At 44.9% G+C, this 22,583-nt stretch overlaps 1 protein-coding gene across 1 annotated transcript in view; it reads right to left on the reverse strand.

The window, feature by feature from the left end:
* The window catches only part of LOC125998203 (CCR4-NOT transcription complex subunit 10-like), a 37,087-nt gene that overhangs the window by 5,617 nt on the left and 8,887 nt on the right, over nt 1-22,583 (reverse strand). Inside the window, 12 exon segments of the mRNA XM_049766473.1 lie at nt 977-1,057; nt 1,953-2,129; nt 3,403-3,524; nt 5,124-5,323; nt 6,933-7,082; nt 8,886-9,003; nt 10,717-10,800; nt 14,159-14,196; nt 14,199-14,244; nt 15,321-15,463; nt 17,429-17,503; nt 17,506-17,578. Coding sequence (XP_049622430.1) covers nt 977-1,057; nt 1,953-2,129; nt 3,403-3,524; nt 5,124-5,323; nt 6,933-7,082; nt 8,886-9,003; nt 10,717-10,800; nt 14,159-14,196; nt 14,199-14,244; nt 15,321-15,463; nt 17,429-17,503; nt 17,506-17,578 — 1,307 coding nt within the window.

The raw sequence follows: 22,583 nt of genomic DNA on the forward strand, positions 1-22,583 counted from the left end.
GCAGGCACGGGGGACCATATGGGACACTGGTATTCGAACCAACCACCTTTGGTCCTGGATCGGCTGCTTGCAAGGCAAACGCCGCTGTGCTATCTCTCCGGGCCCAATTTATTTATGTTTTAATTTTTGTCTTTTGGGCCACACCAGGAGGTGCTCAGGGGTTACTCCTGGCTCTGTGCTCGGATATCACTGCTGGCAGGCTCAAGGGATCATATGGAATGCCGGAAATTGAACCTGGGTCCATCCTGGGTGGACTGCGTGCAAGGCAAACACTTTATGGTTGTGCTATCCCTCTGGTCCCACTCCTAGCAATGTATACAAAATACATGATAAGCCAAATAGGATTTGTCACACGAGCAAATGTAGGTGAAACATTTGACATAATTCAAAATATGAATGGAATAAAAGAGATTAAAACAGGGCCAGAGTGCCCGGAGAGATAGCACAGCGGCGTTTGCCTTGCAAGCAGCCGATCCAGGACCAAAGGTGGTTGGTTCGAATCCCGGTGTCCCATATGGTCCCCCGTGCCTGCCAGGAGCTGTTTCTGAGCAGACAACCAGAAATAACCCCTGAGCAATGCCAGGTGTGGCCCAAAAACTAAAATAAATAAATAAATAAATAAAACAGGGCCAGGGACTGGAGAGATAGCATGGAGGTAGGGCGTTTGTTTGCCTTGCACGCAGAAGGACGATGGTTCCAATCCCGGCATCTCATACGGTTCCCCGAGCAATTTCTGAGTGCAGAGCCAGGAGTAACCCCTGAGCACTGCCGGGTGTGACCCCAAACCCAAACCAAAACGAAACAAAAAACAGGGCCAGGTATGTGGCTCAGTGGTAAAGCTCAAGCCATGCGTGAGAAGGTCCACCTTCAACCGAGAGCTTCAGAGTGAGGTTCCCAGGGCATATCCAGCAACACCAAGGGAAAACGCTAAAGACACCGCAACATTCCCAAAGAGTCTATTGGTTTAGATACTCACTTTAGATTTTCGAGTTCTTGTTTTCTCAAAGGAGAAGACGGTGGAGCTGGGATAAATTTATCTCCATCGTGACTCTTACTGCTAAAAGAGACAAACTCTGAATTATAAAATGAAATAGCTAGATGTAAAATTCTGTTTCACTGTTCAACTTCCACATTCATGTCATTGGGGGCAGTGGCCCAGTCTGTGTTAGGAGGTGGGGGAGAGGGGAGACTAGACAACTCCTGACTCGGTGCTCAAAGGTGAATTCCCCTACAAAGCATACGCTCCATCCAGTTGAGCTATCACCTCTCTAGACCTCCCATGAACTTTATTCCCCCATAAATTTTTGTTGATTTTTTTTTGTGTCACACCCGGCAGCGCTCAGGGGTTATACTCCCAGCTCTACGCTCAGAAATCGCTCCTGGCAGGCTCGAGGGACCATATGGGATGGCGGGATTCGAACCACCATCCTTGTGCATGCAAGGCAAATGCCTTACCTCCACGCTATCTCTCTGGCCCCAGTTTTTGTTTATTTTTGTCTTTTTGATTTTTGGATCACACCTGGTGGCCCTCAGGGGTTACTCCTGGTTTTGCACCCAGAAGTCGCTCCTGGCAGGCTTGGGGGACCATATGGGATGCCGGGACCAAACCCAGGTCGGTCATGCGAAAGGCAAATGTTGTACTATCACTCCGACCTAAACTTTTTTTTTTTGGTTCTTGGGTCAAGGGTCACACTTGATTCTACCCTGACAGGCTCGGGGACCACATGGGATGCCGAGATTCGAACCACCGTCTTTCTGCATGCAAGGCAAATGCCTTACCTCCACGCTATCTCTCCAGCCCACACATCATTATTATTAATAGAAAACATTTGAAACTACAGGCAAAATTTTTGAAATTCTAAAGGGTCAGGTTTTTAGGATTCTCCCGAAATCCCAAAGGCTTGGTCAATGTCTGGTGGGGAAGTGGAGGAGAGGGATGAAGAGTCAAATACCTGCTCGTTTCACTGCTTTCACTGCTTTCAGGGTTTCCACTTAATGGATTACTATTTTTGGATCCATTTTCCTGTTTTGAATCCTGTTGTTCTTCAGGCAACAACAATAAGGCATTTCTGAGACAAATAGCTGCAAACTCCATACTGGCTACAAGAATTGCTGAAGATTGTCCGTCACTTAAAAGAATAAAATAAAATTAAGAAAGCAAAATGATATAAAGACAAGTATACTCTACCATCAGTAACAAAATCAATAAAATTATAGATAAAAACTTTTGTCTGTCAAGGTAGAACTTATTTTGGGGGATAACCCCACAGCACTCGGGGGTTACTGGCTCTGTGCTCAGAAATCATTCCTGGCAGTCTCAGGGCCCATATGGGGTGTGCTGGGGATCGAAACAGAGTAAGCCAGGTACAAAACACTCTACCCACTGTGCTATTTCTCTGGCCCTCTCAAGGTAGACATTTTATACAAATAACTCCTGAACATTGCTGGGTATGGGCCAAAATCAAAATAAAAATGCTGGGTCGGAGCAATAGCACAGCGGTAGGGCATTTGCCTTGCACACAGCTGATTCAGGATGGACCTCCGTTTGATCCCTGGCACCCCATCTAGTTAGTTCCCCAAGCCAGGAGCGATTTCTGAGCATAGAGCCGGGAGTAAGCCCTGAGCGTCACCAGTGTGGACCCAATACTAAGGGGAAAAAAAGACAGCACTGGGGGTGGTATCAGGACGAGAACACGGGGACTCACACAGGCAAGGCATATACTCTGCTACTGAACTACATCCCAGCCATATAATTTTGTTGAGATTCTACAAAATATCTACAATGTAGAAATGGTAAAGTTTTATTGTACAAGATGTGAAAAGTAACAACTGCAAGAAGAACATTTAGAGTACAGGAGATGGGGTACTTGCCTTGTGCGTAGCTGACCTGAGTTCAAATCCCTGTCACCACATAATGAAGTCCCCTGAACACTATCAGGAGTAATCTTTGAACACTGCTGGATATGACCCCCAAACCAAAGGAAATAAAGGAAAGACATCAAGTCGCCCTCTTCTGGAAAGCACGAGTAATGGCCATGCACACTGATGGACATAATAAGTCAAATCAGTGGCGCCCAAAGACAAAAAAAAAAAAAAAAAAAATCGGGCAGGTGCGGCCCAAAATAATCCAATGTCCTCCACAAATCTAAAACACCAATATTCCTCCGGGCACTCTTTTTCTATTTTTAGGGCTGGCAGTGCTCAGGGGTTACTCCTGGCTCTGCGCACTGAAATCACTATTGGCAGGTTCAGGGGACCATAAGGGATGCCTGGAATCAAACCCAGGTCTGTCCCAGGTCGGCTGTGTGCAAGGCTAATGCCCAACGACTGTGCTATCACTCCAAGATTTTCTAGAAGTAACTTGAATATGATTAACTATATTCACTTTCTTTTTACAAATACTTATAAACGGTATTCTGTATGGACTGTGATGCCAACACTATCTTATGATGATAACCTTGACCAACAATCGACTGTACGATTCCTTTCTTGCTGGGAACACCTTTTGTTTCTTGTTCAGAAGTCTAAAAATACAAATAACTTATGATTTCACAGAAATGTTTTAAGGGGTATGGAAATAATTTTCACACAATTACTGGCTTTTGTTTTTGATGGGTCACTCACACCTGGCTGTACTCAGGGCCGGAGAAATAGCATAGCGGTGTTTGCCTTGCAAGCAGCTGATCCAGGACCTAAGGTGGTTGGTTCGAATCCCGGCATCCCATATTGTCCCCTGTGCCTGCCAGGAGCTATTTCGGAGCAGATAGCCAGGATTAACCACTGAGCACCGCTGGGTGTGGCCCAAAAACTAAAAACAAAAAGAAAGAATCAAAATATTGGGCCAGTGCGGTGGCGGTAGGGTGTTTGCCTGGCAAGCGCTAACCTGGGATGGACTGCGGTTCCATCCCCTGGCGTCCCATATGGTTCCCCAAGCCAGAAGCTTGAGCTTGAGCGCAGAGCCAGGAATAACCCCTGAGCGTCACCAGGTCTGGCCCAAAAACCAAGAAAAAAAAATTCAAGATATCATGAAACTCATTTTTTGCTTGTTTGGGGACACACCCAGCAGTGCTCAGGGCTCACGCCTGCTCTACCCTCATAGGATCATCTGGGGGTGCTGGCGATTATATGTGGGACAGCCATGTACAAGGCAAGTGCCTTATTTGCAAGGCAAGCTGTATACTACTCTTCCAGTTCTGACTTGGGTTTTTCTTTTTTTTCTTTTTTTTTTTTTTTTTATAAAATTGATTTGTTGATTGGTTTGGTTTTGTTTGCAGGGGAGCCCATACTTGACTCTATTTAAGGGATCTGGGCTTAGGGATCACTACTTGTATTGTAGTCTTCGGAAACCATGTGGTGCTAATGAGACCAGAAAGATATGAAACAGGCACTTGAGGGGCCGCAGGTGGTAGGATGTTTGCTTTGCACACGACTAACCTAGGACAGACCCCGGTTTCGATCCCCTGGCGTCCCATATGGTTCCCCAAGACAGGAGCAATTTCTGAGCACATAGCCCAAGTGTCATCGTGTATGGCCCAACCCCTCGAAGGAAAAAAAATAAAACAAAAAAAAAAACAACAGGGGCTGGAGAAATAGCATGGTGGTAAGGCCTTTACCTTACATGCAGAAGGTCGGTGGTTCAAATCCCGGCATCCCATATGGTCCACCGAGCCTGCCAGGAATGATTTCTGGAGACAGGAGCAACCCCTGAGTGCTGCTGGGTGTGACCCAAAAAGCAAAAAAAAACAAAAACAAAAACAACAACAACAACAACAGGAGCCTGAGAGATGGCATGGAGATAAGGCATTTGCCTTGCATGCAGGACAGTGGTTTGAATTCCGGCATCCCATATGGTCCCAAGAGTCTGCCAGGAGCAATTTCTGAGCCAGGAGTAAACCCTGAGCTCTGCCCGGTGTGACCCAAACAAACAAACAAACAAACAAACAAAAATACCCCCGAGGAACAGAAAGAAAAAAAAAAAGAAAAACAAAAGCAAAAAACAAACAAAACAAAAACTACTTAAACATTAAATGGTCTTCCTAACATCCCCACCGCCAGGTGTGGCCCAAACGGAACCAAAGCGACTCCAAGAAACAAATACGATCGAAGACGTATGTAGCACTCACCCCCTTATTGGCGGCAATGCAGCACTCAGCCAGCCGGAGCCAGAGGCGAGGATTTGCGTGAACCTGAACAGCTTCAATCAGACATTCGAAGGCAGCCAGTGGCCTCCCGACGTGCAGCAGCTGAATTCCGCAGTTATACAACAACTCATACCTCTTGTTGGTCAGTAACGTGCACATGGGTCGTCCTGAAAACTTCTTGTCTGGCCACAGGAATGAGATGGGATTAAATGCGAGACTTTAAGGACCAGCCACCCTGAAAAGATGTACTCTGGTTTTAGTCCTTAAATTCACGTCGTGTATATGCCACTGACCCAACTGAAGTTGCGTGGCTCTGACCATTGGTGGGTTTCGCCCCGAGACACAGAGTTGCCAGTGCCATGGCAGTTGCTAGTGAGCACAGAAGTGCTAACCTCAAGCACTTCTTTTCCAGAAGACTAAGGAAAGAGATAAGGACTTTTACCTGAGAACCTCACACCATACCTCTCTGTAATATTTTTCGCCACACCCAGAGGCACTCAGGGGTTCCTCCTGGCTCTGCACTCAGAAATCACTCTTGGCAGGCTTGGAGGACAATATGGGATGCCAGGGATTGAACTCGGGTCTGCCCCAGATTGTCTGAGGGCAAGGCAAACACCCTGTCGCTATGCCACCACTCAGGCCCTCAAATCAATAATTCCTTTTTTTTTGGTTCACACCTGGTGGCGCTCAGGTGTTATCCCAGGCTCTGTCCTCAGAAATTGCTCCTGGCAGACTCAGGGGACCATATGGATTACCGGGAATTGAATCAAGGTCCCTTGGGGTTGGCTGTGTGCAAGGCAAATGCCCTACTGCTATGCTATTGCTCCAGCCTCTCAAATCAATAATTCTTAAAAACAAAACAAAACAGGGCTTAGAATTAGCTCAAAGAGTTGACAAAAGAGCCCCAGGTTTAATCCCTGGTAATGCATGATCAATACCACATATAGCCCCCAAGCACAGAACCAGGAAAAAGTCCTGGACACCTGGAGAAGAAAGGCCTCTCCATCCCATCACCATCCAGCCCCATCCAAGGGCTGATATCGAGTATAACCCCTTCTCTTTAAAAAGGAATCCTCAGGATTCAATATGTTAAACAAGGATCAGTGTACATAGATTCACAGAGGATGCATTCTGACTGCATGCTTGCTTTTTGGAATCATGCTTTGCCCAAAGCGTAAAATAGAAGTAGGCTGGGGCCTGGAGAGATGGCACAGCGGCGTTTGCCTTGCAAGCAGCCGATCCAGGACCAAAGGTGGTTGGTTTGAATCCCAGTGTCCCATATGGTCCCCCGTGCCTGCCAGGAGCTATTTCTGAGCAGACAGCCAGGAGTAACCCCTGAGCACCGCTGGGTGTGACCCAAAAAGTAAAAAAAAAAAAAAAATACAAGTAGGCTGAAAGGGATTAGAGCCTATGGGGAGGGATGAGGCAGGAAATGGGTGTGGTTATGGAATTACATGCATGAGAAATTATTATTAATAATATTGCTGGATGATGTGCTCAGAGAGATAGCACAGACGTGTTTGCCTTGCAAGCAACCGATCTAGGACCAAAGGTGGTTGGTTCGAATCCCGGTGTCCCATATGGTCCCTCGTGCCTGCCAGGAGCTATTTCTGAGCAGACAGCAGGAGTAACCCCTGAGCACTGCTGGGTGTGGCCCTCCCCCCAAAAAAATTGCTGGATGTTGCTAAAAATAAAAACAGAACCTCAAACCATTAAAAGAATCCACTACCCTCAAACCCCCCCCCCCAAACAAACAAGAATAAAAAACACTGTCCCCAGCAAAGGGCTTACCTGGATCACTACTGCCTGCAATAAGCTGTGCACAGACATTATCATTTTCTTGTAGAGCCTTTTTAAAGTAGAAAATCCCCAAATTGTGCTTGCTCATGGCAAAATGAATGCAACCCAGATTATTCCAAAACATGCACCTTAAACATTCACCTATGAAAAAAACACAAAAATGTTCACAGAAAAATTTTACTGTTGATGTACCTCATACAAGTATAAAATTCTACTCATTTCCTTAGAATAGTTTACAAAGCATTTGGAATCCAGGGAGTATCTGAAAATTATATTGACTATTTTCTTTGGGGGGGGTCTCATCTGGGAGTAATTAAGGGCTACTCCCCACTCAGTGTTCAGGAGTAGTTTCTAGCACTGCTGGGGAATCATGGGAGGAAAGAATAGAACTGGGTATCCTACATGCCACCATAAGCTCCAGTTCACAAGCTTTCATTTTGTGTTTTATTGTACTCAGGGCTTAATCCTGGCTCTGCATTCAGGAATCACTCCTGGTAGGCTCAGGGAACCATATCAGATGCCAGGGATGAAGCCGGGTTGGTTGCATGCAAGGCAAGTATGAAAACATTTCCATAAGATTATTATGTTACTGAGCCTACCCTAATCAGTAATTGTGCCCTACCCTAGGTGTGACCTGGCATTCTGCTCCCACCCTACGGTGGTGCCTGATTCTGGTGCAGAAAAGCAAGGGTCTGTGGAAGGCTGGGGCTTTTTTCTGGGGCTGATTCTGAGCCCTTTTGCTTCAGCCTTATCCACTGAATAAAGCTGAGATCTCCTGAAGCCTGACTGCCTGTGAGTCTTCTACCCGCCACTATCACCTCAGAACTGCCGGCTGAACAGGGTGGCAGACCATGGTCCGAGCTGGAGGAGAGAGACCTCATCCTCCATCCCACCATCATCCAGCCCCATCAAGGGCTGACTTGCAATAGGCAAGCACCCTGCCTGCCGCATAATCACTCTGGTTCCATAATGACAATAGAAGTTTTTTGTTTTGTTTTGCTTAAGCCATTCTTGGTGGTACTTGGGGTTACTTCTGACTCTGTACCCAGGAATCACTTCCGGTGGGCTTGGAGGATGCCAGAGATTGAATCCAGGCCAGCCGCATGCTAGGCAAATGCCCTACCAACTATACTAATGAATTTTTATCAGTAGCAAGAATTCCTTTTTCTCTTTTTATTTTTTGAATTATATCCAGTAGTGATGCTCAGGACCAATTCCTGGTTTAGTACTTGGTGGACCATAATCCAAGGATCAAATCCAAGCCTCCTGCATGTGAAGCATAAATATTTATTCTTTTTATTTGGGGTTTTGGGGCCACACTGGTGATGCTCAGGGATTACTCCTGGCTATGGGATCAGAAATCGCTCCTGGCCAGGGGAACCAGATGAAATGCCGGGATTTGAACCACTGTCTGTCCTGGATCAACTGCGTGCAAGGCAAACGCCCTATGATTGTGCTATCGCACTGGCCTCAAACTTTTTTTTTGTTTGTTTTTTGGGTCACACCCAGCAGTGCTCAGGATTACTCCTGGCTCTACGTTCAGAAATCGCCCAGCAGGCTCAGGGGACCATATGGGATGCCGGGATTCAAACCACCGACCTTCTGCATGCAAGGAAACACCTTACCTCCGTGCTATCTCTTCGGCCCCAAACATTTATTCTGGAGTCAAAAGGCTGACCGCAGGCTCCGCATGTGACAGGTCTGGGTTTGATTCTTGGGAGAAAAGGCCAGAGGGATAGTACAGTGTGTAAGGTGGTTGCCTCAAAGGAGGCAACATTGAATTAGATCCCTGGTACCCTGTATGGTCTTTTGAGACTGCCAGTAGTGATTCCAGAGCTCACTGCCAGGAGTAAGACCTGAGCACCGCAGCATGTGGCACCAGAAGAACACCACCCCCCCAAAATAAGGAAAAAGAAAAGTTACTGCTTCAAGATATTCTTTTACCTGTTTTCATGAATCCTGGATGCTCAGCAATGTTTGAACTGTTTAACAGCTTTACAGCTTTTCGATAATTGCCTCTTAAGTACTCAAAATTGCTCTTAAGAAACAGAGAGGGCGCAGACTGTAAAGAAAGTACACGTTACTGGTGATTTGTAATCAAATGCATGATGCGTGCATTAAGATGTATGGTGTGAAGTCAGAATTATACTATGCTGAGATGAATCCAGTATAATTAGCCTCGTTGGTTGCTCTTCTCAAAATCTAAAAACAAAATCTGTCACTGAACTAAGGGTCTACCTAAAAAACACCCCAACAACATATGTTTATTATTTGAATAGAATCTGACTTTATCAAATATATCATTTAACTAATTTGCTCTTTTTTTGGCCTTTTTTGGGGGCTACATCTGGTGGTGCCCAGGGCTTACTCCAGGACTCTGCATTCAGGAATGACTCCTGGTAGTGGACAGGGGACAATACGGGATTCAGGGATCTAACAGGCTGACAGCATACAAAGCAAGTGTCCTACACCCTGTACTATTTCTCTGGCCCTATTTAATTTGTTTTGGGGGTTATATTCAGTGGTCCTCAAGGCTTAATCCAGGCTCTGAACTCAGGGATAACTCCCTAAGGTGCTCATGAGACCATATGTGATTCCAGGGATCAAATCCAGGTCGGCTGAGGAAGGCAAATACCCACTGATTATTTCTCCAGCCTCTATCTTATACCATTTAATTTTTTTTGGCACACCCAGTAGCGCTTAGAGGTTACTCAAAAATCTCTCCTGGCAGGCTTGGGGGACCATATAGGATGCCAGGTATCAAACCGGGGTGGTCCTGGGTTGGCCACATGCAAGGCAAACACCCTACCGCTGTGCTATCTCTCCAGCACTGAAAAATAAGATTTGATGGGCCCGGAGAGATAGCACAGCGGCGTTTGCCTTGCAAGCAGCCGATCCAGGACCAAAGGTGGTTGGTTCGAATCCCGGTGTCCCATATGGTCCCCCGTGCCTGCCAGGAGCTATTTCTGAGCAGATAGCCAGGAATAACCCCTGAGTACTGCCGAGTGTGGCCCCCCAAAAAAACAAACAAAAACAAAACAAAAAAGAAAAAAAGAAAAATAAGATTTGATAATAGCTTTCTGGCTAGTTCAGCCTTTCCCCTTACATTCAAGCATACCTGCCCTCATGTCTAGGTATTAAAATTCTAAAAGATTAGTTGTGACCCAGTGACTAATTTAGATCCTGCTTAGATCTGGCTAATTTAAATCCTTAGATTTCTAAGGCTAATTTTCCTGAATCACTCCTATTATGTACAATATCCTTATGATTTCACACTTTTGTTTTGTCTTTAGGCTAAACCTAGTGGTGCTCAAAGGTTTCTCTTGACTCTGTAATCAAGAATCACTCCTAGAGGGCTTGGGAGACCATATGGGCTGCTGGAGACCCAATTCAATTTGGGATGGGCCCTACCTACTATACTACTCCTCTGGCCCCTTAAAATGACTGCTTTGAACCGAGGTAAACATGTAGTGAAATTTCAAGTGATAAATACCATAAATTGTCGACACGGATTTCACAACTCTATGACGAAGTTTTTTGATTTTGTTTTGGCACCACTTATGGTTGTGCTGAGGGAACATAGGTGGTGCCGGGGATTGAACCCGGGTCAGCTGCATTTTCTCTGGCCTCAAAACATGATCTGTTTCTGGCAGTCTATAGACTCTATAGACTAAGACAAATTATTTTAAAATGACAAATGTCTACTGTACAAGTCAGAAAGTTTGAAGCTTTAAACCACAAGTGAAAACAAAGTCCTGGAGAAAAGGAAACTCACATTTCCAGCTGTGTTCATGACCGATTTCACCTCTCTTTTGCAGGCTTTTAGGGACTTCATCTGGATATAAGCTCTCACTTTATACTGTCAAAGAAAAGATGCTACTGTTGAGAATGAGGATATATCTGCATATGTTACACTTTTATTTTTTAGTGAAGTGTGTTACATTCAAGTGTTTATACTAGTAACACTAGCTCCCTGTGAAAGCAAGTTTTATATGATCTTAAATGACCTATTTTTACAATTTTATTCTTAATACATTCTGAAAAACTAGTGCTAGGGGTCACTCACATGCAAAATAAGTGTGTTAACCTTTGTATTCTCTCTACCTGTCTATCAATTCTTTTTCTTTTCCCAATGTTTTCTTTTATTTTGATTTGTTTTTTTTTGTTTTGGGGCCACACCTGGCTCTGTGCTCAGAAGTCACTCTTGGCAGTGCTCAGGGGACCATCTGGGATGCCGGGAATCAAACCCAGCAAGACAAATTCCATACTCACTGTGCTATCGCTCCAGTTCCTATCAATTCTTTTTTTTTTTTTAATTTAATTAAAAAAATTTTTTTAATTTTTGGTTCACACCCAGCAGCGCTCAGAGGTTACTCCTGTCTCTACGCTTAGAAATCACTCCTACTTGGGCCGGGAAGGTGGCGCTAGAGGTAAGGTGTCTGCCTTACAAGCACTAGCCAAGGAACGGACTGCGGTTCGATCCCCCGGCGTCCCATATGGTCCCCCCAAGCCAGGGGCGATTTCTGAGCACATAGCCAGGAGTAACCCCTGAGCGTCAAACGGGTGTGGCCCAAAAACCAAAAAAAAAAAAAAAAAAAAGAAATCACTCCTACGGGCTCGGAGAGATAGCACAGCGGCGTTTGCCTTGCAAGCAGCCGTCCAGGACCAAAGGTGGTTGGTTCAAATCCCGGTGTCCCATATGGTCCCCCGTGCCTGCCAGGAGCTATTTCTGAGCAGACAGCCAGGAGTAACCCCTGAGCACCACCGGGTGTGGCCCAAAAAAAAAAAAAATCACTCCTACCAGGCTCAGGGGACCATATGGGATGCTGGGATTCAAACCACCATTCTTCTGCATGCAAGGCAAGCACCTTACCTCCATGCTCTCTCTCTGGCCCCCAACTCTTTTTTCTTTTCTTCCTTTTTTGGGCCACACCTAATGATTCTCACGGGTTACTCCTGGCTATGTGCTCAGAAATCGACCCTGGTTTGGGGGGCCACCATATGGGATGCTGGGAGATGGAACCGTGTTTCATCCTAGACTAGCATATGCAAGGGAAATGCCCTACCACTTGCGCCACTGCTCTGGCCCCAAGCTCAGAAATTGCACCTGGCTTGGGGGACCATATGGCACGCTGGGGGATCGAACCTAGGTCCATCCTAGGCTAGCGCAGGCAAGGCAGGCACCTTACCTCTAGTGCCACCATGTCGGCCCATTATTTTTTGGTTTTTGAGCCACACCTGGTGTCACTCTGGGGTTACCCCATGGCTATGCACTCAGAAATCACTCCTGGCTCTGGGGACCATATGGGACACAGGGGATTGAACCCAGGCCTATCCTGAGTCAGCCGTATACAAGGCAAATATTCTATTGCTGCGCTATCACTCCGATCCCAGCTGCATATGGCAATTAACAAAAATTTAAGTACAGACTTATTTTTTATTCTTTTGTAGTACATAAGAAGCTTACAGCTTTATAATTTCTTTCTTTTTTTTTTTTTTTTTTGGTGGCTTTTGAGTCACACCCGGCAGTGCTTAGGGGTTACTCCTGGCTCCATGCTCAGAAATTGCTCCTGGCAGGCACGGGGGACCATATGGGATGCTGGGATTCGGAACTGATGACCTTCTGCATGAAAGGCGAACGCCTTACCTCCATGCTATCTCTCCGGCCCTGCTTTATACTCTTGAACAAAATATATTTAGAAGTATGCTTCAAGCTGGGCCCGGAGAGATAACACGCGGCATTTGCCTTGCAAGCAGCCGATCCAGGACCAAAGGTGGTTGGTTCGAATCCCGGTGTCCCATATGGTCCACCCTGCCTGCCAGGAGCTATTTCTGAGCAGATAGTCAGGAGTAACCCCTGAGCACCGCCGGGTGTGGCCCAAAAACAAAACAAAACAAAACAGAAGTATGCTTCAAGCCTAAGAAATATACATGCTTTTAATTATCACTTTTGTTTATTTTGGAGCCTTACCTGGCAACTCTCAGGGATAAATTTCTCCTGGCTCTGCCAGTAGATAATGCTCCTTGGGGGACTATATTGCAGTCTTGGGGGTCTATATGGGAGGCTATATGGGGGTCTATATGGGATCGAACCGGGTCGGCTTTGTGCAAGGCAAATGCCCTTCTGCGATGCTATCACTCCGCCCCTATTTACGTCTCTTTTTTTTTTTTTTTTTTTTTGTGGTTTTGGGGTCACACCTGGCAGTGCTCAGGGGTTATTCCTGGCTCCAGGCTCAGAAATTGCTCCTGGCAGGCACAGGGGACCATATGGGATTCGAACCGATGACCTCCTGCATGAAAGGCAAATGCCTTACCTCCATGCTATCTCTCCGGCCCCCTATTTACGTCTTTTAATAATAATCAACCACTTTTTTTTTCCGGCCACACCCGTTTGACGCTCAGGGGTTACTCCTGGCTAAGCCCTCAGAAATTGCCCCTGGCTTGGGGGACCATATAGGAGGCCGGGGGATCGAACCGCATCACGATCTTTCCTTGGCTAGCCCTTGCAAAGCAGACACCTAGCCTCTAGCGCCAACTCGCCGGCCCCAATGAACTACTTTTATTACATCAATAAATAATTATTATTATAAATGGAAGGAAATATCTATTCTGCTCTGCTGCTTATTACACATATAGCAGCCACACATCATAAAAGTAGCCAACTTGCCTGCCCTACAAGTTAGGGAAAATACATGCTACAGAAATACAGGGACAATAAATAATCATATATGGGGCCGTAGAGATATCACGGAGGTAAGGCATTTGCCTTGCATGGAGAAGGATGGTGGTTCGAATCCCGGCACCCCATATGGTCCCCTGAGCCTGCCAGGAGCAATTTCTGAGCCTAGAACCAGGAGTAACTTCTGAGTGCTGCCGGGTGTGACCCAAAAACAAACAAACAAACAAAAAACTCAATAATCAAGAATTTACTACTTATTTAATGCTTTCAAAGATCATGCTTCATCATAAGAATTATAAATGGGGGCCGAGCGGTGGCGCTGGAGGTAAGGTGCCTGCCTTGCCTGCGCTAGCCTAGGACGGACCACGGTTCGATCCCCAGGCGTCCCATATGGTCCCCCAAGAAGCCAGGAGCAACTTCTGAGCGTATAACCAGGAGTAAACCCTGAGAGTCACAGGGTGTGGCCCAAAAACCAAAAAAAAAAAAAAAAAGAATTATAAATGAACACGAGTTATAACCTTTAAAAAATGTACACTACCTGATGTATCTTGGACTTTGCTACTTCTATTAAGCTCCACCTTCAGTTTTATGATTAGATCCATCTTTGTTGCTATTATTACCATCCTGCAGGGTGGTGATACAAAGTTAAACACAATTAAGTATTTTAGCTTGTGGAGAGTTTTCACAATTCAGAATCCCAAATCGAACTCCGAGAAATTCAGGGAGAGAAATTCAGTGTAGATTGGCTAACCAAAATTGATTTCCAAACAGCTGAGACTAAGTCTTCCTGTAAAGACTAGATCTGGGTTCGGGATGTGGTTCAGCAGAAAACACTTGCCTTGTAGCCAAGAGGCTGGGAGTTTGGTCCCTGGGACTACCCTGAATGTTGAGTGCACAGCATTACTACTGTTGTGGCTCCCAGCATGACAACAGACATGTGGTCTTTGGAGAGCACAGAAACCAATGTGTAAGTGCCAGTCATTGTAACAACGAAGAGGGGGTGTTGTAGGATGAGAAGAACAGATAGGACAGTTTAAAGAGCACTGGTAGGGGCTGGAGAAGTAGTACAATGGGTAAGATGCTTTTCTTGCATGCAAACCAACCTGAATTAGAACCTGCTATCCTGTATGGTTCGCAGAGCCCTGTCAGGAGTGACCCCGAAGTGTAATGCCAGGAATAAGCCCTGGGAAAGGCCAGGGCCTACTCCAGCGCAGTACTTAAGAGGCTACTCATTTTTGTTGTTGTTGTTGTTGTTTTAGGGTCACACCTGCAGCGCTCAGGGGTTACTCCTGGCTCTATGCTTAGAAATCGCTCCTGGCAGCCTCTGGGACCATATGGGATGCCGGGATTCGAATCACCGACCTTCTGCATGCAAGGCAAACACCTTACCTCCATGCTATCCCTCCGGCCCCAAGAGGCTCCTCTTTGCAGTGCTCAAGAAACCGTGTGGCATTGGGGCTCAAACTCTGCTCTCCAGCATGTGCTCCAGTCTGGTGAGCTACCTCTCAGAACCCTCATGTTTCGTCTGGGGTGAATTTAGATGGGGAGAAGGCTATACAACTGTGTTCACTAAAAACCACAGAATTGTAGACTTTAAAAGGCTAAGTTTTATATGAATGCTTATAGATGTTAAATAATATTTAATCACAAAAATATGAATATATTTTTAAAATTTAGTGGGATCACCCCAGAATACTCACTTCGTTCTTTCCATTTTTGTTATTATTACCCTGTGAAACCATTTTCTCTAGGACAGCCAGAAGATGTAAAGCTTTCTCAGCCTGATAGGTTAGTATGTACAAGTCTACAAGCAAAAAACAGACCGCTTGGGCGAATTTTTCTTCTGCAGGGAGAAAGAAACAAAAAGAAAAGTCACAGTCTAAAGTGAGACAAACATCTTAGACCCCCAACTCTTCCCCACAAAAAGGTCTAAAAGTCCAAGTGTAAGTCTTTACTGAAAGAAGTATAACTCGTGAGGAAGGCCAACACTGGTGGTGGGAATGGCCCTAACTCACTGTCACTAAACACCTGACATACAACTGGGAAACACTTGTTGGCCTCAACTTAAAAAAAACATGTCTTTATTGTTCACTGGCAGAAATAAATGTTCTGAGGCTCAAACCAGGAATTCTCGAATGCAAAGCATGCACTCCAGTCCTATGAGCCATGACTTCAGCACCAGCATGTAAAACTAATAGTTACTTTAAGTGGAAGGAAATCTCAATTCTAGTATCTGCTCTGCTGCTTACCACACAGATGGTCTCTACACATCATAAAAGTAGCCTATTTGCCTGCCCGATAATAAATGATACAGAAATACAAGGACATACAGGGAGTAGGACATCTGCCTCGCTTGCAGCCGACCTGTTAAACACCCAGTAAGTAGCCCATATGGTTCCCCAAGCAACACCAGGAGCTAATTCCTAAAGGAGAGGCAGGAGTAAGCCCACAGCACCAGCAGGTGCAGCCCAAAACCAAAACAAAAAGCAAAAAAAGGCAGAGATGTTGAGAAGGTAATATTTTGAGGTTCTTTGATTCTAAAGATCTGAATTCTAGGAAGAATATTTACTTTTCTGTGGGGGAGTGGAAAGTGAGCACATCCAGTGGTGTTCAGAATTTCCTTCTGGCTCTGTGCTCAGAGATCATTTCTCCAGCGGCTCAAGGGACCATTTATGGTGCTGGGGATTAAATTGATGTCAGCCACATGTGGGACAAGTGCTCCCTGCACTGTACTTTCCAGCTCTAAATATTTACTTTCTCTTTTTTGATTTTTGGGTCACACCTGGCGGCACTTAGAGGTTACTCCTGGCTTTTGGTGGGCTCAAGGGACCATATGGGATGCTGGGGATCAAACCTGGGTCAGCCATGTGCAAGGAAAGTGCACTTACTTGCTGTACTATCTCTCTGGTCCAAGACTCCCACCCCCCTTTTTTTTTTGGTTTCTGGGTCACACCCGGCAGCGCTCAGGGGTTATTCCTGGCTCTATGCTCATAAATCGCTCCTAGCAGGCTCAGGGGACCATATGGGATACCAGGATTTGAATCACCGGCCTTCTGCATGAAAGGCAAACGCCTTGGGGCTGGCATGGTGACGCTAGAGGTAAGGTGTCTGTCTGCCTTGCCAGCACTAGCCTAGGATGGACCACGGTTCGATCCCCCAGCGTCCCATATGATCCCCCAAGCCAGGAGCGACTTCTGAGCGCATAGCCAGGAGTAACCCCTGAGCCTCACCGGGTGTGGCCCAAAAACCAAAAAAAGAAAAAAGAAAGGCAAAAGCCTTACCTCCATACTATCTCTCCGGCCCCTATTTCCCCTCCCCCCCCTTTTTTTTTTAGAGAATCTTATTTAGTTTTCCAAAGATTTCCTTTCTACATATGAGATGGGAGGAAAAATTTTATACTACAGAAACAAAAGAAATTAGGAAATGAAGTGGAGTATATCTACAAAGTGAATGGGGTCTGAGAGATTTTACAGTGGATAAGAATGAAATACGGCGGAGAGATAGCACAGCGGCATTTGCCTTGCAAGCAGCCAATCCAGGACCAAAGGTGGTTGGTTCGAATCCCGGTGTCCCATATAGTCCCCCGTGCCTGCCAGGAGCTATTTCTGAGCAGACAGCCAGGAGTAACCCCTGAGCACCGCCGGTTGTGGCCCAAAAAACAACAACAAAAAAAAAACAAACAAAACAAAACAAAACAAAAAAGATAAGGAGCAAGCTATGGGTTTTTCACTACATGGGAGACCCCAGCAGTCCCTTTACCAGTACAAGAAGTTAGGGAAACTTCTGACAGATTTGACAGACTACATACCAAAAGGTTCTATGAATTGATAAAGTTTTTCACCAACTGATATTGCTTCTGTATATTGTCGCAGATGGTAAAGAAGACTGCTTGATTGTAATACAACATGCTGTTTTCAACATCATCTAAGCCATCCATTTCTTCGACAGCTGAGTGGACCTAGAAAATAATCAAAGGGATATGCTTTAGATAATGGTAAAGAAATAAAGAGTGGAAATAATAGAATGCTTGAATAAACAAAAACTTAGACCAACAGTTTTGCTTTGCCTATTCTTATACTTTCAAGAGATTAAGTTTAATTACTCATAATAAAATGACTTCATTATAACTTGTGTTATATCCAACCTGTATTTTTTGTTTTCTTGGCCACTCCTAGCAGTCTCATGACTACTCAGAACAGTCCGTTAGGTGCCAGGGCTTAAAATGAATCTCCTGCTTTCAAAGCGTGATCTCTTGGGCTGGAGCAATAGCGTGGTGGGTAGGGAGCTTGCCTTGCACGTGACTATTATACTAAAACCTTCGTGTCTAGAAATTTTATGTAAGTTATCTGTATCTCAACATTAGAGAAACAATAGAAATAAAACAATTTTTGGCCTTGGGGTCACAGTTGGCTGTGCTCAGAGCTTACTCGTCTCCTGGCTTTGTTCTCCAGGATTCCTCCTGATCATAGGGGTATTCAGTGGATCATATGGGGTAATGGAGATTGAACCTGGGTTGGCTGCATTCAAGGCAAGTGTCCCTCCTGTATGGCCCTTAGAAATTACTTCAGAGGGTTCCTGGGAAGAATAAGTAAGATGTTTGATAGAACGTTTTTAGCAAGGTCTTTTGTTTGTTTGTTTGTTTTTTGTTTTTTTTTTTGGGGCCACACCCTGTGACGCTCAGGGGTTACTCCTGGCTATGCGTTCAGAAGTTGCTCCTGGCTTCTTGGGGGACCATATGGGACGCCGGGGGATCGAACCGCCGTCCGTCCTAGGCTAGCGCAGGTAAGGCAGGCACCTTACCTCCAGCACCACCGACCGGCCCCGTTTGTTTGTTTTTGTTTTTGGGTCACACCTGGCAGCGCTTAGGGGTTACTCCTGGCCCTACGCTCAGAAACCGCTCCTGGCAGGCACAGAGAACCATATGAGATGCTGGGATTCGAACCACCGTCCTTCTGCATGCAAGGCAAATGCCCTACCACTGTGCTCTCTGGCCCATTAGCAAGGTCTTTTGCATAGCAAGCAATAAATGCTTCAAAGTAGGTCTTACTCCACCTTTGTTATTAGATCCTCTTGGACATCAAAGATTTAATCTTGTGAGAAATATTGCTCTTTGAACCAGACAAATGAAAAGACAAGTCTTTCACTTATTCATGTCCTAAAATGCTAAAAATAATCAGATATTACTTATATTTGGGCTATACCTAGCAGTATCGAAGAGTCATTCGCAGCAGTGGGGCTACGGAGACTACGCAAAATCAGGGGCCAAATCTAGCCCTTGGACATTGAAAGCAGTATTCTAGCACTTTGGGCCAGCTTCTGGGTTCTGACCATTTGAAATTATTAAGAATGAAATCATAATAGTAGTAAGATTAATCTTAGCAGCTAAGTTTTTCATAGTCACAGAAGCTATCGACGCTTCCTGCAAAATGAGAAAACTATAGTAACAACTTCACAAGGTTTCTTGTACTTTAGTTCTTTTTCAAAACTCCACCTTTGTCTATCCGGTTCAAATTAAAAACCCAACAAAATAATATAATGAAGACAGTAAAATAATATAACTATCATTACTTGGAATAGTTATTTAGTTTTGTTTTGTTTTGGGGCTGCACTTGGCTCTGTGTTCAGGGATCACTCCTGAAGGTTTGAGGGACTTCATAGGGTGCCAGGGATAGAAACCATGTTGGCCACATGTAAGGCAAGTGTCCTACCTTCTGTACTATCATTCTGGTCCTAGAATAAAAATATTCTACACAAGTAAAATTAATCACCAATAAATATTTTAAATATACCAGATACTGTGCTATTAATTTCATACAAGAAGTCATGTCAACTTTCCTTAACTATTTTTATTTCTCATTGCAGAGATTATCATATATTTATAGCTAAAAATATTTGTGTTATCACCTGATTCTTCAGCTGGTTAAGTGTTTGTCTCAAATTATCTGTTGTTGTTTGGTTACTTTTAAAAAACTCAGCTACGGCGGTATTCAAAATTATTTTATAGTCATCTTTGTTTATATCTTGCAGGCAGGCAAGGTATTGTAGACAGGCATCGTAATTTCCAGCCTAAAACAAAACACACATTCACAAATGACATTACACAGGGGCTTGAAGAACTATCCATTCATTTCTAAATATGATTTGCTGACTCATCTTCATTTAAAAACGATTTTACTGGGGTCAGGAAGGTGGCGCTAGAGGTAAGGTGTCTGCCTTACAAGTGCTAGCATAGGACAGACAGCATTCGATCCCCTGGCGTCCCATATGGTCCCCCCAAGCCAGGGGAGATTTCTGAGGGAACAGCCAGGAGTAATCCCTGACAGTCACAGAGGCGTTTGCCTTGCAAGCAGCCGATCCAGGACCAAAGGTGGTTGGATCGAATCCCAGTGTCCCATATGGTTCCCCCCCCCAATGTTTGGGAGGAGCTATTTCTGAGCAGACAGCCAGGAGTAACCCCTGAGCTTAAGATAAAATAAAATAAATAAATAAATACGATTTTACTTTTTTTTGTTTGTTTGTTTATTGGGCCACTTCTCAGGGGTTACCCCTGGCTAGGGGGACCACATGAGATGCCGTCCTACGCTAGCACTTAGTCCTTATCGCTTGCGCCACTGCTCCAGCCTCTACTTTTTCATATATTTTATTTTACTTTTTCATTTTTTTATTTAAATTTTTTTTGAATCACCATGAAGTAGGGTTAAAAAATTACAACTGAGTTTCAGGTACGTAATGTTCCAACAGCATCAATTCCTTTACCAGTGAGTGTCTACTACAACAGTTGAAAAATTATGTCCCCAGTTGAAAATTATTATCAACATATTAAAAGTACTAGATGAAGCCAGATTCTGGTCAGTTAAGAAACTCTAGGGCCAGAAAGTATTTCCAAGGACTTAGTGCAAATTGTGTGCAAAAGACCTGAGTTTGATCCTCAAGTATTACGTGGTCTTTCAGGTTCAGAGTCAGGAGTAGTAGTGTTGCTAGACGTGGCCCCAAAACAAATACACAAATAACAAAAAAAATGGGCTGGAGCGATTGCATAGCAGGCAGGCTCTTTCCTTGCAAAAGACCAATGAAACCTAATAAATAAGGCTTTCTTTCCTATTGTTTAAAATCAGAAATGCTAGAAAGCTTACTGTCATGTATCTCTGGAACACTCTTGGTAGAGCATCAGGGAGGGACCCTGTGTCGGGGGGATATGAACCAGGGTTAGCCGCATACCAGGCAAATGTTTTAACTGCTATGCTGCTCTCTGGTCCTCAAGTACAAGAGTTTTATTTAGGACATCATGAGAGAGAAGGCAAGAAATGTCTGTAGGAAAAAACCAAAACTGCAATCCAAGACAGGCTGCGTGGGAGATTTCAGAATAGAGTAGCAAACATTCTATTTCTTTGCCAGGTTGCCAGGAATTGAACCCAGGCCTCACATTTAGGAGGCATGTATGTGCTCTATACAGTCACTTTCCTGGTTCTATCTTTTTTTTTTTTTTTTTTTTTTTTTGGTTTTTTGGCAACACCCGGCGGTGCTCAGGGGTTACTCCTGGCTGTCTGCTCAGAAATAGCTCCTGGCAGGCACGGGGGGGACCATATGGGACACCAGGATTCGAACCAACCACCTTTGGTCCTGGATCGGCTGCTTGCAAGGCAAACACCGCTATGCTATCTTTCCGGGCCCCTGGTTCTATCTTTCACCACACTTGAATTCTGCAATGAAATTTTGTCTCTGTCGTTAGAGGCGGTCCCACACACTCCTGGCATTCCCTCCAGCCCTTGAAGCTATTTTCCCTATCCCCTCTAAAATATTATTATTCTGGTAGGGGACGAGGGGTTGTCCGGGTCACACTGAGTGGTGCTCAGGGCTCACTCTTAGAAGGGCTCAAGGAATGAACCTGGGTGAGCTGAGTGCAAGACAAGAGCCCTAACTCACTGTACTAACATTCCTGCATCCACAACAAGCATCTTTTTTTCTTTTTAATTTGTATTGTGGTCAAAGTGAATTACAATTCTCTCATAGTAATATTTGAGGCACATAATGGCAATAAGTGAGGGGCATTCCCACCACCCCTGTTCCTAGCATGCATCCCACATCTCCCTCTTTTACCCCCGTAATGCTGGTGCAACTGTTCCCCCTTGTACAGTTTGTGTAGACTGGGTATCGATTCTGTTGGCGTTGACTTTAAATTTGGTATTCGTGCAAAACAAGCATTTTTTTTTTTTTTTTTGGTTTTTGGGTCACACCCGGCGGTGCTCAGGGGTTATTCCTGGTTGTCTGCTCAGAAATAGCTCCTGGCAGGCACGGGGGACTATATGAGACACCGGGATTCGAACCAACCACCTTTGGTCCTGGATCAGCTGCTTGCAAGGCAGATGCTGCTGTGCTATCTCTCTGGGCCCCAACTCTCTAATCTTAACCTGAATTGTTAGAGAACAAAAAATGACAAAGATTTTAGCATAAAAATATATACATATAAATATATATTTTTTCTGCCACATCCAGCTATGTTCAAGGTTTATTCCTGGCTCTTTGCTCAGGGGTCACTTCTGGAAGAGACCCAGTGGGAGTGGTGGGACCTTACGGGGTACCAGGGAGAAAGCTGAATTGGTCGTGTGCCAGGCAAATACCTTACCCACTGTATTATCTCTCTAATCATGACAGACTTGTTTGTTTTGGGGCCACACGTAGCACTGCTCAGGGGTTACTCCTGTTTCAGCAGTTAGGAATCACTCCCGGAGGACTTAGGGAAATCATGTGGATGCCAAGGATCAAACTTAGATCATTCTATCACACCCCACCCACTATTGGTCCTGCCCCAATGGTAAGATTTCTATGACTAGAAAATACTTGCTTACTGCTGAAAATGGAGATCAAGAGAAACTGTTTCTTACCGTGAAAGCTTGGAAAGCACTGGTGGACAACTCCTTTTCTCGATCAGTAATCCCAGAAGACTGGCCTGCCCCTTCCTGTTT

This window comes from Suncus etruscus, chromosome 20 (genome assembly GCF_024139225.1).
Source record: "Suncus etruscus isolate mSunEtr1 chromosome 20, mSunEtr1.pri.cur, whole genome shotgun sequence".
NCBI classification, from domain to species: domain Eukaryota; kingdom Metazoa; phylum Chordata; class Mammalia; order Eulipotyphla; family Soricidae; genus Suncus; species Suncus etruscus.